Below are 17531 nucleotides of genomic sequence, written 5' to 3'. Positions count from 1 at the left end.
AATTGTGTCCCCTTGATCATTATGGATCTAGGGAAGATAGATTGAAAAAATATGACCATTGACCCTGCGCAGTAACCAGTTACACCTTTGACTCTAATTTACATCATGAAGATAACATTTTGACGATTTTATCTTATTCAAAGAAATGAAAATGTAATTGATAAATGATTATCATCATTATGATAATGATGATCATGATGATCATGATGAAGATCATAATCATGAGCGGGATCCTGACATCTTATTGACAAAATGAGGGGTGATTTAGATAGCACATAGTCTTAGCTACAGCATACTCAAAAATCAACAAAATCCAAGCAGAAATAACGGCGATATTGCTCGCAAAAGACAGGAATGTAGACTCCAGATTTTAGAAAAAGTCATCTCCCATAGGGATTACACGCAAAAAGTAATGGATTAAGTGAAAATAGGGTAATAATAAAGTAAAAAGGGTTATTTATGACATTATTTGCGAATCTACGTGTTTAAATAATCAAAGGAGATGGTACAGTGAAGGTCAAAAGGAAAAAAAGTGAAGAAAAAAAAAAGTGTTGGAGACACCCAGACTCGAACCAGGGATCTCGAGGTTGGAAGTCAAGTGCGTTACCGATATACCAAAACATCTCCCGTAGCGATTACACGTAAACGGGAAATGGAATTCAGAAATCCTACTTTGCAAGTGAAATATGAGCATGATCCCGGCATCTAATCGAAAAAAAAAAAACACTTTTGATAGCTCATTGTCTCAGCTACAACATATCCAAAGCTCAGCAAAAACGAAGCTAAAACAACGGAGATTTTGCTCGCGAAAGACAGGAGTGTAGAATCCAGTTTTGAGAAAAAGTCATGTCCCATAGAGAATACACGCAAAATGCGAAAAATTGACATGCCTCCTTTAATCGCAAAAATACACCATGATAGTTTTGTCAAAAATAAAAATTGTGAATATTACATTTGTAGAAAATTGTCTCAGCTAGAACTTATTAAAAAATTAAATTAAAAAAAGAAAATTGATCCATATTTACAGAGATACAATCAATTTTCCAAAAATATGCTGACGTCATAATATGCAAATGAAAATTTTGAGTTTGGAGGCCATTATGATGACGTCATGAGTTAATTGAGGATCAAATGAGACATGAAATCATATCTCCGACTCATAATCTATCCAAATATGAAAAAATATTAGGAGTTTCTATCTATTTTAAAGAGTTACAATGAATTTTATATAGGCATGTTTTTGCCCATGTATTGTGGATAAAGATAACGCAAATCCGCGCGTGCTGTCAACTTTGACGGACGCTCATTGCGTTAATAAAAGGTGAACAAATTATCAAAATGCTTGGAAAAATGTACCAAATATGATGACAGAAAAAAATCGGCGATTCTATGTTGCAAAATGCCAGTACGCGCGAAAACGCGCGCGCATGCGCGTGTGCGTAATTTTTTTATCAAATGCTCCATATGGCCTGAAACGTATGCAAAAAAAATTTGGGATAATTTAGAGCATTTTTAATTTTTGCGCGCGCGTAAACGCGCGGACGAGCGCGCACGCGCGCATTTACGCACGTTTATTGACCTAAAATTGACCGGACGGGTATTGATCTTAATCATGATAAATATGAATGAAAAATTACTATTCGTTATAAAGATATGATTATTAGTTGATTTTCACAAAATGGCGCCTGGATGACGTCACGATGACTTTGAGTCTTTGAAAATTCACGCAGTTCTAAGTTAGACTAAGATCTATCATCATTGAAAGTTTCATGATAATGGCTTGATTCAGTCTTGAGATATCCTGCGAACAAAATCGAGGAAGAATACTAGGAATAAAAATCTTGACGAAATCAATAGGTGATACGTAGACTTCGTTACGTATCACCTAATAAAAATCTTGACGAAATCAATAGGTGATACGTAGACTTCGTTACGTATCACCTAATAAATAAATAAATAAATAAATAATAATAATAAAAATCTTGACGAAATCAAAAGGTGATACGTCTACGTACGTATCACCTAATTAATGTGTTATAATAAAACTGCATTACCTGTACAAACTTGCATTACCTACATACATTTGCATTACTTGTACATGAAAATATTGCAACAGAACTTATCTGACGTATTTTGATTTGATTTGATTTGATTTTGTTCACTATGTCCATATCTATCATCATAGGTTTATGAATTCACATGACATTATATAGGATGACCCCACCTCCCCCAAAACGCACATGTGATCTGTAATTTATTTTTATGCCTCTGTTACGAAGTAGCCGGAGGCATTATGTTTTTGGGTTGTCCGTCCGCCCGTCCCGTTCTCGTGATTGCGTTATCTCAAGAATCGATTGATGGATTCCTGCCACACTTGGGTCATGTATATCTGGCAGAGCTAATGAGCTGATTAGATTTCGGGGTCACGAGGTCAAAGGTCAAAGGTGACAGGGTTCATTATGTATGCAAAAATAGCTTGTGATCACATTATCAATAGAACTGATAGACGGATTACCGTTACCGTCAATCTCAAAACATGTATTTATCTTGCAGAGCCGATGAACTGAGTAGATTTTGGGGTCTTGAGGTCAAAGATAAAAGGGGCATGAAAAATAGCTTGTAATCACGATATTCTGAGAACCTGTTAATGGATTACAATTAAACTTGATTTTTAAAAATTACTTCTGTTTTGGTTTGTGCAATCGCTCATTGGTGGAGGCATCTTTTTCGACTGCGCGCAGTCGAAGTTCCATCTAGTTTAATTTTTTTTTTATTGGGGGGGGGGGAAGATTTCCAAATGAAATGATAGCAAGATCGTCAATTTGATTAAGGTATTTTGTTGTTTTGGGCACTATTTGCTACTTTGCAACAAAAGTGATGCTAATACAAAAAAGAAAGGTGCCTATATGACAGCTTCCCACACAATCAGCTGTGGTGTTAATGTTGTCGTCATGTTTTAACCGTTAGTGAATAAAGACATATCATTTTCAGGGGACATTTCTACTATGAGTTTCTTCTAAATTGACATACTAAGAAAGAATGAGAAAGTAAAAAAAATATTTTCCACCTTTACCAGAAATCAAAATTCTCTAAAATAAACTTTCCTTGGATAGAAATGGAACTCGGTGTAAACAATAATGCAAAAAATAAATCGGCTACCATGCAATGAGCATGCTGTAATAAAGTTTAGTAGCGTTCTTCAAAAAATGAAATACATTTTCATTCTCACTCACTCAAAGTCTAAAAAGTTGCCATTCACTGCATGATGAATATTAATAATCATAATACAATTTTTAGACCTTATGTATGGTAGACAAAATGGATGAACTTGGAATTAGACTAACTGGTTATTAGACTAAATGGAGATTAGACTAACTGATTATTGGTAGATGGGCCGGGTGTAGATCATATGGGAAGAGACTTATTGGGGAGTAGACGAACTGGCCCAATGGCAACTCAACGCTCGCCAGCCTGATGGCATGGTATTGAAATGCACAACCCGCAGTTTTTCCTTCCCGACCAAGATAGCTCAACCTGGCTAGTAAATATTAATACTTGTTGTAAATACATGTACTATACAAATATATGAAACTGATAAGAAATGGAAACATAACTCTTTAACTTAAAACAAAAAGATTATGAAATATCGGTCATGCAAAACTTTAGTGACTATTGTATAGCTTTTGGGGTGTTTTTTTTCCCTATACAGTTGATCGATTATTTCCAGAGCCTGACGAATGGCGTTATCATATGCGAAGTATTACGGTTCACAAGTAGCAGTATAGTGGCAGAAGTTAACTTGACCTTCCCTGCTAACAGCGCCTCCCAGGCACAGAACATCATGACTAATGTCGGAAACGTTACCGCGATGGATATAGGAAACATTATAGTCAACAATGAAACATACTTCACAATCGCCGTCAGCTCAAATGGTAAGATCGATTTTTTAAACCTATTCCTCACTTTTTGATCTTGGAAGAGTATTTTGGCAGCTTTTTTTTTCTTCCTTGTAATAATAATAACGCAAGTGTTTGCTTCAAATTTTCGCTATCTGATAACACAGAGCTAAGTGAATTACGGGTAGGACATACGTTTTGCGCAGTTATATATCATGTACACGTTAGTGTGAGAGACACTGTCACGGTTTACCTCTTCATACCTGAACGAACCTTTAACGACTGGGGCATTGTGTCACGAAACCGTCATTGAAATGCGTGTAGATTTTCAATACACACGTTACGTTTTAATGGCATCTCGTTGAACTTGTACTTATGACGTTTCATGAAGCAAGGCTTAGTATGATAATTCAAATACTGAACTTCTTTTTATTTGTACCTGTATAATACTCACTTATCTTACAATTATAATACATGTGAAAGGTAAATTAATATTTTGTTCCCAATGTAATCGTTTGGTGACTATAATATACTAATCAGTAATTGATTAATACGACTGCCAATCAATGTGAATGAATTTGAACCATTATTGTTATTATGGGTATTTAGCGCCACCTGTGCCAGAGAGGCGTAAGGCGAACTGAGTCACTGCACTCGGGTCTCTCCTCCCACTACAAAGGGGTTTTCCCCTACTCTTATACGAATAGTGCAATGAGTTCTTTTCTTGTCAATGTGGCAGTTCTCCTCTACACAGGGCCTCCATTTAAAATCTTATTCGAGAGACTAGAGTACTTTACGCATTAGTTTGCGTCCATGAAACAGGGGAGGTGCACGTTAACGTGTTATTTATCCACCTGCCTGGAATGGATTGGACCTCCTAGATCTTTGGTTGGACCGGCATAAGCTTTACCGACTGATTCAGAAGAAGAAGTAGTTGTTATTATTAGTATATATAGTTGCTGTTAGTATTTGTGATCATCTGTGCCAGGGAGGGGGAAAGCACACTATATAATAATAGTTAGAGTAGTAATTGGAGCGCCTTGAGCACCATGTATTGTCGATATGTGCGCTATATAAATATCCAATATTATTATTATTATAAGCTTATCTGAACCTCGGCTTCTTGGTGTATTCTTCTCATTGTATTTATCCTTTTTTTTTCTTCTTTTCATTCAACAGTTGAGCCTACTACCATGCAAACAGAGACAACAACAGGTAGGCACACTAAATGTTTTTTAGCCTTCTATTTTCTATTTTCTTCTTTTTTTCTTCTTCATCTTCATCTCCCTCTTTTATTTTTTATTTTTCCTTTTCTTATATACCGTATTTTCTTTCTTTTTTTCCCCTTTTTTTTCTTCTTCTTCAACTTCTTGTATCTCTTTTTCTTTTCATATTTCTTCTCACTTTCCTTCTTTTTTCCTTCTTGTTTCTCTTCTTCTGTCCTACCTTTTCATAATTTCGCCATTTGTTTTTTTCTTTCTTCTATTTTCTTCTTTAGATTCATCTTTGCACTCTTTTCACTCTTTTATGAGTCTTGTTATGGTTCATACCAGACCATTAGTAGTAATAGTATTGGAAACAGTAATACTGGTATAAGTGGTAGCAGTTGTTGTAATGGTGATAGAAGAAGAATTTAAAAAGAAGAGGTAGTATAGTAGTAGTAGATGATGGGGTCGTGGTACAAGAAGTGATAATAATCGAAATAAACGGCAACTGATAATCGAGTAAACTATGCACAGACATTTTACTATAGGTGTATAGCTCTTTTATAGTATTGCTTTTAACATTTTTTCCCTCTCAGGAACAACACTGGGGACAACCCTGGGAACAACACCAGGAACAACGCCAGGAACGACACCCAGAACAACACCTGTGACTTTGCCAGATACAACACCTGGAACAACACCTGGAACAACACCAGGCACAACACCAGGTACTACACCAGGCACAACACCTGGTACTACACCAGGCACAACACCAGGTTAGGTCAAGTTTTGTTTGGGGTTTAAAGCTAGACACACTACTGTACTTTCAAGGAGTTGGGTTCTCTGAATGTCATGCGGTCATTGCCTCTCTAAAAAGTTTGAACATTTGTCACACCTAATATATGTCTTTTCCAATGCCAAACAGCAACTCATAATCAAGTAAACTAAGCGAACAAATCTTGAATATATTTTAGTTCTATATTAATACATATAACTTTTGATTTTTTCCCTCAGGAACAACTCCAGGAACAACGCCTGGAACGACACCGGGAACAACACCTGGAACAACACCTGTGACAACGCCAGCTACAACACCTGGAACAACACCTGGAACAACACCAGGCACAACACCAGGTACTACACCAGGCACAACACCTGGTACTACACCAGGCACAACACCAGGCACAACACTAGATACTACACCTGGCACAACACCAGGTTAGCTCAAGTTTTGTTTGGGGTTTAAAGCTAGACACACTACTGTACTTTCAAGGAGTTGGGTTCTCTGAATGCCATGTGGTCATTGCCTCTGTAAGAAGTTTGAACATTTGTCACACCTCATATAAGTCATTTCCAATGCCAAGCAGCAACAAATAATCAAGTAAACTAAGCGCAGAAATCTTGAATATAGGTAGAATTTTTTTTAGTAATGAATAAAACAATTATTCTTTCCCTCAGGAACAACTCCAGGAATAACATCTGGAACAACTCCAGCTACAACACCAGCTACAACACCAGGAACAACACCAGGAACGACACCCGGAACAACACCTGGAACAACACCTGTGACAACGCCAGCTACAACACCTGGAACAACACCTGGAACAACACCAGGCACAACACTAGGTTAGGTCAAGTTTTGTTTGGGGTTTAAAGCTAGACACACTACTGTACTTTCAAGGAGTTGGGTTCTCTGAATGTCATGTCGTCATTGCCTCTGTAGGAAGTTTGAACATTTGTCACACCTAATATATGTCAGTTCCAATGCCAAACAGCAACTGATAATCAAGTAAACTAAGCGCAGAAATCTTGATTATAGGTGGAAAGTTTTTTAGTAATGAGTAAAACAATTATTCTTTCCCTCAGGAACAACTCCAGGAACAACATCTGGAACAACTCCAGCTACAACACCAGGAACAACGCCAGGAACGACACCCGGAACAACACCTGGAACAACACCTGTGACAACGCCAGCTACAACACCTGGAACAACACCTGGAACAACACTAGGTACTACACCAGGCACAACACCAGGTAAGTTCAAGTTTTGTTTGGGGTTTAAAGCTAAACACACTACTGTACTGTCAAGGAGTTGGGTTCTCTGAATGTCATGTGGTCATTGCCTCTGTAGGAAGTTTGAACATTTGTCACACCTAATATATGTCTTTTCCAATGCCAAACAGCAACCAATAGTCAAGTAAACTAAGCGCAGAAATCTTGATTATAGGTGGAAAGTTTTTTAGTAATGAGTAAAACAATTATTCTTTCCCTCAGGAACAACTCCAGGAACAACTCCTGGAACAACTCCAGCTACAACACCAGCTACAACACCAGGAACAACGCCAGGAACGACACCCGGAACAACACCTGGAACAACACCTGTGACAACACCTGTGACAACGCCAACTACAACACCTGGAACAACACCTGGAACAACACCAGGCACAACACTAGGTTAGGTCAAGTTTTGTTTGGGGTTTAAAGCTAGACACACTACTGTACTTTCAAGGAGTTGGGTTCTCTGAATGTCATGTGGTCATTTGTCACACCTAATATATGTCATTTCCAATGCCAAGCAGCAACTGATAATCACGTAAACTAAGCGCAGAAATCTTGAATATAGGTGGAAAGTTTTTTAGTAATGAATAAAACAATTATTCTTTCCCTCAGGAACAACTCCAGGAACAACACCTGGAACAACTCCAGCTACAACACCAGCTACAACACCAGGAACAACGCCAGGAACGACACCCGGAACAACACCTGGAACAACACCTGTGACAACGCCAGCTACAACACCTGGAACAACACCAGGCACAACACTAGGTACCACACCAGGCACAACACCAGGTTAGGTCAAGTTTTGTTTGGGGTTTAAAGCTACACACACTACTGTACTTTCAAGGAGTTGGGTTCTCTGAATGTCATGTGGTCATTGCCTCTGTAGGAAGTTTGAACATTTTTCACACCTAATATATGTCTTTTCCAATGCCAAACAGCAACCAATAATCAAGTAAACTAAGCGCAGAAATCATGATTATAGGTGGAAAGTTTTTTAGTAATGAGTAAAACAATTATTCTTTCCCTCAGGAACAACTCCAGGAACAACATCTGGAACAACTCCAGCTACAACACCAGGAACAACGCCAGGAACGACACCCGGAACAACACCTGGAACAACACCTGTGACAACGCCAGCTACAACACCTGGAACAACACCTGGAACAACACTAGGTACTACACCAGGCACAACACCAGGTAAGTTCAAGTTTTGTTTGGGGTTTAAAGCTAAACACACTACTGTACTGTCAAGGAGTTGGGTTCTCTGAATGTCATGTGGTCATTGCCTCTGTAGGAAGTTTGAACATTTGTCACACCTAATATATGTCTTTTCCAATGCCAAACAGCAACCAATAATCAAGTAAACTAAGCGCAGAAATCTTGATTATAGGTGGAAAGTTTTTTAGTAATGAGTAAAACAATTATTCTTTCCCTCAGGAACAACTCCAGGAACAACTCCTGGAACAACTCCAGCTACAACACCAGCTACAACACCAGGAACAACGCCAGGAACGACACCCGGAACAACACCTGGAACAACACCTGTGACAACACCTGTGACAACGCCAGCTACAACACCTGGAACAACACCTGGAACAACACCAGGCACAACACTAGGTTAGGTCAAGTTTTGTTTGGGGTTTAAAGCTAGACACACTACTGTACTTTCAAGGAGTTGGGTTCTCTGAATGTCATGTGGTCATTTGTCACACCTAATATATGTCATTTCCAATGCCAAGCAGCAACTGATAATCACGTAAACTAAGCGCAGAAATCTTGAATATAGGTGGAAAGTTTTTTAGTAATGAATAAAACAATTATTCTTTCCCTCAGGAACAACTCCAGGAACAACACCTGGAACAACTCCAGCTACAACACCAGCTACAACACCAGGAACAACGCCAGGAACGACACCCGGAACAACACCTGGAACAACACCTGTGACAACGCCAGCTACAACACCTGGAACAACACCAGGCACAACACTAGGTACCACACCAGGCACAACACCAGGTTAGGTCAAGTTTTGTTTGGGGTTTAAAGCTACACACACTACTGTACTTTCAAGGAGTTGGGTTCTCTGAATGTCATGCGGTCATTGCCTCTGTAAGAAGTTTGAACAATTGTCACACCTAATATATGTCTTTTCCAATGCCAAACAGCAACTGATAATCAAGTAAAGTAAGCGCACAAATCTTGAATATAGGTATTTGGTTCTATATCAATGCATTTTGAATTTTTTCCTCATGAACAACTCCAGGAACAACACCTGGAACAACTCTAGCTACAACACCTGCAACAACACCTGCAACAACGCCAGCTACAACACCTGGAACAACGCCTGGAACAACGCCAGCTACAACACTTGGAACAACACTGGGAACCACACCAGGTACTACACCAGGCACAACACCAGGTTAGGTCAAGTTTTGTTAGCGCTATGAAGCTAGACACACGATGGTACTTTATAGGATTTGGGTTCTTTAAATCATTAGGGTGCGAAGGTCAATGTAAAAAGGCGACTATATCTGAAATGATTCTTAGGGAGTGGATGATGTGCACTGTTATGTGCGAAATATTATTTGAATTCAGTGACTGGGGTAATAATGCTGTTAGCTCCTTGGTCGGTTGGGTGTGGGGTTAGGGTCTTGGCTACAGTTGTTAGGTTATGGTTAAGGTTGCAATTAGGGTTTCCGGGCAATTATTATTATTATGATGATGATGATAATGATGATGGTTATTATCGTTGTCATTATATCTACTTATCATCATTACTATTATTCATTAATATCATTATTTACTGATTTCTTCCTTCAATTTCAGATGTTTTGATTTCTATTGACATCACCTTCAATAACACATACCAGATTGATCTCGCGAACTCATCGTCTTCTGCGTTCATCAATTTGGCCAATGCTCTGTGCAACCGCGTGAGTTTTTTAACACATTTTAACCTCTCAATTTCAGTTGCAGTTTATTGTTACATATTCGATATACATTTTAAGTTAAGCAATAATTTCACAAACCAAATGGAGACAAAAATCAGAAAGTGAGTACCTCATATCAATTTGTCTGAATGCATTGAATAAAAGTTTGAACTAAAAAGAAGATTGAATTGGAAAAGAAGAGTGAAATATGGAGTGGCCAATGTAGAAAGCAATGCCTGTGTGTTTAATATACCGGTAGGCCCCAAATTGTTGTAAATTTCATCCCAAAAATTGTTTGTTTTAAGGGACGAATAATTAATGACAATCACAGCAATATAATTTGTGGTCGAAAAAAGGGCAATGATAAAGTCATTTTTATCACAACAATGTAACAAATTAATTTGTTATAATAAAATTGCTTTACCTGTACAAACTTGCATTGCCTACATACATTTGCATTACTTGTACATGAGAACATTGCAACAGAACTTATCTGACGTATTTTGATTTGATTTGATTTGATTTTGTTTACTATGTCCGTATCTATCATCATAGGTTTATAAATTCACATGACATTATATAGGATGACCCCCACCTCCCCCAAAACACACATGTGATCTGTAATTTATTTTTATGCCTCTGTTACGAAGTAGCCGGAGGCATTATGTTTTAGGGTTGTCCGTCCGTACGTCCCGTTCTCGTGATCGCGCTATCTCAAGAACCGATTGATGGATTCCTGCCAAACTTGGGTCATGTATGTATCTGACCAGTGGCGGATCCAGGGGGGGGGGGGAAATCATGTAAAAACAGGTGATTTTTACCCTTTTTTGGGGTTGGGCCCCCCCCCCCCCTCTGGCGCTCAAGGGGGGATGCAAGCTTTTAAATTTTCGAGGACCAAAAAATATAAAATGTGCTCACTACTACCCCCCCCCCCCCCCCCCCCCCCCCCCCCCCCACTGAGCAAATTTTCGGCCGGCGCGATTTTCAAATTTTCGGGAGCAAAAAAAAAAAAAAGTTGGGCCCCCTCCCCTAAGAAATCCTGGATCCGCGCCTGTATCTGACAGAGCTAATGAGCTGATTAGATTTCGGGGTCACGAAGTCAAAGGTCAAAGGTGACGTTGTCATTATGTATGCAAAAATAGCTTGTGATCACATTATCAATAGAACTGATAGACGGATTACCGTCAATCTCTAAACATGTATTTATCTTGCAGAGCCGGATGAACCAAGTAGATTTTGGGGTCTTGAGGTCAAAGATAAAAGGGGCATACATGTATATGGAAAATAGCTTGTAATCACGATATTCTGAGAACCTGTTAATGGATTACAATTAAACTTGATTTTTAAAAATTGCTTCTGTTTTGGTTTGTGAAATCGCTCTATGGCGGAGTCGAAGTTCGCAGTCGAAGTTCCATCTAGTTTAATTTTTTTTTATTGGGGGGAAAGATTTCCAAATGAAATGATAGCAAGATCGTCAATTTGCTTCTTTGCAACAGAAGTGATGCTTAAACAAAAAAGAAATGTGCCTATATGACAGCTTCCCACACAATCAGCTGTGGTGTGAGTGTTGTCGTCATGTTTCAACCATTAGTGAATAAAGATATGAGTTTCTTCTAAATTGACATATTAAGAAAGAATGAGAAAGTAAACAAAATATTTTCCACCTCTACCAGAAATCAAAATTCTCTTAAATAAAATTTCCTTGGATAGAAATGGAACTCGGTGTAAACAATGATGCAAACAATAAATCGGCTACCATGCAATGAGCATGCTGTACTAAAGTTTAGTAGCGTTCTTCAAAAAATGAAATACAATTTCATTCTCACTCTCACAAAGTCTAAAAATTCGCCATTCAATGAATAATGAATACTAATAATCATAATACAATTTTTAGACCTTATGTATGGTAGACAAAATGGGCAATGGATGAACTTGGAATTAGACTAACTGGTTATTAGACTAAATGGAGATTAGAGGAACTGATTTTTGGACCATGTAGATAGTAGACGGGCCGGGCATGTCGATCATATGGGAAGAGACTTATTGGGTAGTAGACGAACTGGTTGTAGACCCAATGGCAACTCAATGGTATTGAAATGCACAACCCGCAGGTTTTCCTTCCAGACCAAGATAGCTCACCCTGGCTAGTAAATATTAATACGTGTTGTAAATACATGTACTATACAAATATATGAAACTGATAAGAAATGGAAACATAAAAAGATCGTGAGATATCGGTCATGCAACACTTTAGTGACTATTGTATAGCTTTTGGGGTGTTTTTTTCCCTATACATGTACAGTTGATCGAGTATTTCGAGAGCCTGACGAATGGTGATATCACATGCGAAGTATTACGGTTCACAAACGGTAGTATAGTGGCAGATGTTAACTTGATCTTCCCTGCTAATGACGCCTCCCAGGCACAGAACATCATGAATAATGTCGGAATGGTTACCGCGATGGATTTAGGAAACATTATAGTCAACAATGAAACATTCTACTTCCCAATCGCCGTCAGCTCAAATGGTAAGATCAACTTTTTAAACCTATTCCTCACTTTTTGATCTTGGAAGAGTTTATTTCGTTTAGGTGTGACGCGGTTAACAGCAGCGGTATTTTTTTCTTCCTTGTAATAATAATAACGCAAGTGTTTGCTTCAAATATTTGGTATGATAACACAGAGCTAAGTGAATTACGGGTAGGACATACGTTGTGCGCAGTTGCCATTCATGTACACGTTATTGAGAGACACTGCCACAGTTTACCTCTTCATACCTGAACAAACCTTTAACAGCCGGGGCATTGTGTCACGAAAACGTCATAAGAACAAGTTTGCCGATATCCCATTGAAATACGTGTAGATTTTCAATACACACATTACGTTTCAATGGCATCTCGTTGAACTTGTACTTATGACGTTTCATGAAGCAAGGCTTAGTATTATAATTCAAATACTGAACTTACTTCTTTTTATTTGTACCTGTATAATACTCACTTGTCTTACAATTATAATACATGTGAAAGGTAAATTAATATGTTGTTCCCAATGTAATCTTTTGGTGACTTTAATATACTACTCAGTAATTGATTCATACGACTGCCAATCAATGTGAATGAATTTGAACCATTATTGTTATTATTGAGTATTTAGCGCCACTTGTGCCAGAGAGGTGTAAAGCGAACTGAGTCACTGCCCTCGGGTCTCTCCTCCCGCTACAACGGGTTTCCCCTACTCTTATACGAATAGTGCAATGGGTTTTTTTCGTGTCAATTTGGCATTTCTTCTCTACACAGGGCTTCCATTTAACATCTTATTCGAGAGACAAGAGTATTTTCCGCATAAGTCTGCGTCCATGAAACAGGGGAGGTGCACGTTAACGCACAACGCAGGCTTCATTTTTCCACCTGGGTTGGATTGGACCCCCAAGATCTTTGGTTGGACAGGCATATATAAGCTTTAATTACCGACTGATTCAGAAAAAGAAGAAGTAGTTATTATTATTAGTATAGTTGCTGTTAGTATTTGTGATCACCTGTGCCAGGGAGGGGGAAAGCACACTATATAATAATAGTTGGAGTAGTAATTGGAGCGCCTTGAGCACCATGCATGGTCGATATGTGCGCTATATAAATATCCAATATTATTATTATTATAAGCTTATCTGAACCTCGGCTTCTTGGTGTATTCTTCTCGTTGTATTTCTCCTCTTTTTCTTCTTTTCATTCAACAGTTGAGCTTACTACCATGCAAACAGAGACAACAACAGGTAGGCACACTAAATGTTTTTTAGCCTTCTATTTTCTATTTTCTTCTTTTTTTCTTCTTCATCTTCATCTCCCTCTTTTATTTTTTATTTTTTCTTTTCTTATATACCGTATTTTCTTTCTTTTTTTCCCCTTTTTTTCTTCTTCAACTTCTTGTATCTCTTTTTCTTTTCATATTTCTTCTCACTTTCCTTCTTTTTTCCTTCTTGTTTCTCTTCTTCTGTCCTACCTTTTCATAATTTCGCCTTTTGTTTTTTCTTTCTTCTATTTTCTTCTTTAGATTCATCTTTGCACTCTTTTCACTCTTTTATGAGTCTTGTTATGGTTCATACCAGACCAGGAGTAGTAGGTGAATTAGTAACAGTAATACTAGTATAAGTGGTAGCAGTTGTTGTAATGGTTAATAGAAGAAGAATTTAAAAAGAAGAGGTAGTATAGTAGTAGTAGATGATGGGGTCGTGGTACAAGAAGTGATAATAATCGAAATAAACGGCAACTGATAATCGAGTAAACTATGCACAGACATTTTACTATAGGTGTATAGCTCTTTTATAGTATTGCTTTTAACATTTTTTCCCTCTCAGGAACAACACTGGGGACAACCCTGGGAACAACACCTGGAACAACGCCAGGAACGACACCCAGAACAACACCTGTGACAACGCCAGATACAACACCTGGAACAACACCTGGAACAACACCAGGCACAACACCAGGTACTACACCAAGCACAACACCTGGTACTACACCAGGCACAACACCAGGTTAGGTCAAGTTTTGTTTGGGGTTTAAAGCTAGACACACTACTGTACTTTCAAGGAGTTGGGTTCTCTGAATGTCATGCGGTCATTGCCTCTCTAAAAAGTTTGAACATTTGTCACACCTAATATATGTCTTTTCCAATGCCAAACAGCAACTCGTAATCAAGTAAACTAAGCGAACAAATCTTGAATATATTTTAGTTCTATATTAATACATATAACTTTTGATTTTTTCCCTCAGGAACAACTCCAGGAACAACGCCTGGAACGACACCTGGAACAACACCTGGAACAACACCTGTGACAACGCCAGCTACAACACCTGGAACAACACCTGGAACAACACCAGGCACAACACCAGGTACTACACCAGGCACAACACCTGGTACTACACCAGGCACAACACCAGGCACAACACCAGATACTACACCTGGCACAACACCAGGTTAGCTCAAGTTTTGTTTGGGGTTTAAAGCTAGACACACTACTGTACTTTCAAGGAGTTGGGTTCTCTGAATGCCATGTGGTCATTGCCTCTGTAAGAAGTTTGAACATTTGTCACATCTCATATATGTCATTTCCAATGCCAAGCAGCAACTAATAATCAAGTAAACTAAGCGCAGAAATCTTGAATATAGGTGGAAAGTTTTTTAGTAATGAATAAAACAATTATTCTTTCCCTCAGGAACAACTCCAGGAACAACATCTGGAACAACTCCAGCTACAACACCAGCTACAACACCAGGAACAACACCTGGAACAACACCTGTGACAACGCCAGCTACAACACCTGGAACAACACCTGGAACAACACCAGGCACAACACTAGGTTAGGTCAAGTTTTGTTTGGGGTTTAAAGCTAGACACACTACTGTACTTTCAAGGAGTTGGGCTCTCTGAATGTCATGTCGTCATTGCCTCTGTAGGAAGTTTGAACATTTGTCACACCTAATATATGTCAGTTCCAATGCCAAACAGCAACTGATAATCAAGTAAACTAAGCGCAGAAATCTTGAGTATTGGTGGAAAGTTTTTTAGTAATGAATAAAACAATTATTCTTTCCCTCAGGAACAACTTCAGGAACAACATCTGGAACAACTCCAGCTACAACACCAGGAACAACGCCAGGAACGACACCCGGAACAACACCTGGAACAACACCTGTGACAACGCCAGCTACAACACCTGGAACAACACCTGGAACAACACTAGGTACTACACCAGGCACAACACCAGGTAAGTTCAAGTTTTGTTTGGGGTTTAAAGCTAAACACACTACTGTACTGTCAAGGAGTTGGGTTCTCTGAATGTCATGTGGTCATTGCCTCTGTAGGAAGTTTGAACATTTGTCACACCTAATATATGTCTTTTCCAATGCCAAACAGCAACTGATAATCAAGTAAACTAAGCACAGAAATCTTGAGTATAGGTGGAAAGTTTTTTAGTAATGAATAAAACAATTATTCTTTCCCTCAGGAACAACTCCAGGAACAACACCTGGAACAACTCCAGCTACAACACCAGCTACAACACCAGGAACAACGCCAGGAACAACACCCGGAACAACACCTGGAACAACACCTGGAACAACACCTGGAACAACACCAGGCACAACACTAGGTTAGGTCAAGTTTTGTTTGGGGTTTAAAGCTAGACACACTACTGTACTTTCAAGGAGTTGGGTTCTCTGAATGTCATGTGGTCATTTGTCACACCTAATATATGTCATTTCCAATGCCAAGCAGCAACTGATAATCACGTAAACTAAGCGCAGAAATCTTGAATATAGGTGGAAAGTTTTTTAGTAATGAATAAAACAATTATTCTTTTCCTCAGGAACAACTCCAGGAACAACACCTGGAACAACACCAGCTACAACACCAGCTACAACACCAGGAACAACGCCAGGAACGACACCCGGAACAACACCTGGAACAACACCTGTGACAACGCCAGCTACAACACCTGGAACAACACCTGGAACAACACCAGGCACAACACTAGGTACCACACCAGGCACAACACCAGGTTAGGTCACGTTTTGTTTGGGGTTTAAAGCTACACACACTACTACTTTCAAGGAGTTGGGTTCTCTGAATGTCATGCGGTCATTGCCTCTGTAAGAAGTTTGAACAATTGTCACACCTAATATATGTCTTTTCCAACGCCAAACAGCAACTGATAATCAAGTAAAGTAAGCGCACAAATCTTGAATATAGGTATTCGGTTCTATATCAATGCATTTTGAATTTTTTCCTCATGAACAACTCCAGGAACAACACCTGCAACAACGCCAGCTACAACACCTGGAACAACGCCTGGAACAACGCCAGCTACAACACTTGGAACAACACTGGGAACCACACCAGGTACTACACCAGGCACAACACCAGGTTAGGTCAAGTTTTGTTAGCGCTATGAAGCTAGACACACGATGGTACTTTATAGGATTTGGGTTCTTTAAATCATTAGGGTGCGAAGGTCAATGTAAAAAGGCGACTATATCTGAAATGATTCTTAGGGAGTGGATGATGTGCACTGTTATGTGCAAAATATTATTTGAATTCAGTGACTGGGGAAATTATGCTGTTAGCGCCTTGATCGGTTGTGTGTGGGGTAAGGGTTTTGGCTACACTTTTGTCTCAGGTTAGGTTTAGAATTAAGGTTAGGTTATGGTTTAGGTGGCAATATGGGTTTCTGCGCAATTAATTCAGTGACTGGGGTAATAATGCTGTTAGCTCCTTGGTCGGTTGGGTGTGGGGTTAGGGTCTTGGCTACCCATAGGAAAGAAATGAGCCTGCCGCATACTCCTGCGGCAGACTTGCCGCAGATCTGCAGCAGACCTGCCGCAGACAGTCATCTTTTTCACATGCAAATTAGTTTTGCCGCAGACTTGCCGCAGACTTGCCGCAT

At 39.1% G+C, this 17531-nt stretch overlaps 1 protein-coding gene across 1 annotated transcript in view; it reads left to right on the top strand.

Moving 5' to 3' along the window:
* LOC105437152 (probable GPI-anchored adhesin-like protein PGA18) overlaps nt 1-14541 on the top strand; it is a gene marked incomplete at its 3' end in the record, with an annotated part of 29975 nt that extends 15434 nt beyond the window's left edge. The window contains exons 5-11 of the mRNA XM_030989633.1: nt 3710-3932; nt 5076-5111; nt 5698-5829; nt 9986-10092; nt 12392-12617; nt 13823-13858; nt 14441-14541. Of these exons, the coding sequence (XP_030845493.1) occupies nt 3710-3932; nt 5076-5111; nt 5698-5829; nt 9986-10092; nt 12392-12617; nt 13823-13858; nt 14441-14541 (861 nt within the window). The remainder of the gene's footprint in view (nt 1-3709; nt 3933-5075; nt 5112-5697; nt 5830-9985; nt 10093-12391; nt 12618-13822; nt 13859-14440) is intronic.
* Nucleotides 14542-17531: the final 2990 nt, after the last annotated feature.

Source organism: Strongylocentrotus purpuratus, unplaced genomic scaffold (assembly GCF_000002235.5).
Source record: "Strongylocentrotus purpuratus isolate Spur 01 unplaced genomic scaffold, Spur_5.0 spur5_scaffold_18, whole genome shotgun sequence".
Taxonomy (NCBI): Eukaryota; Metazoa; Echinodermata; class Echinoidea; order Camarodonta; family Strongylocentrotidae; genus Strongylocentrotus; species Strongylocentrotus purpuratus.
The sequence above is the reverse complement of the archived record's forward strand: the minus strand, read 5'-3'. Positions and strand labels throughout refer to the sequence as shown.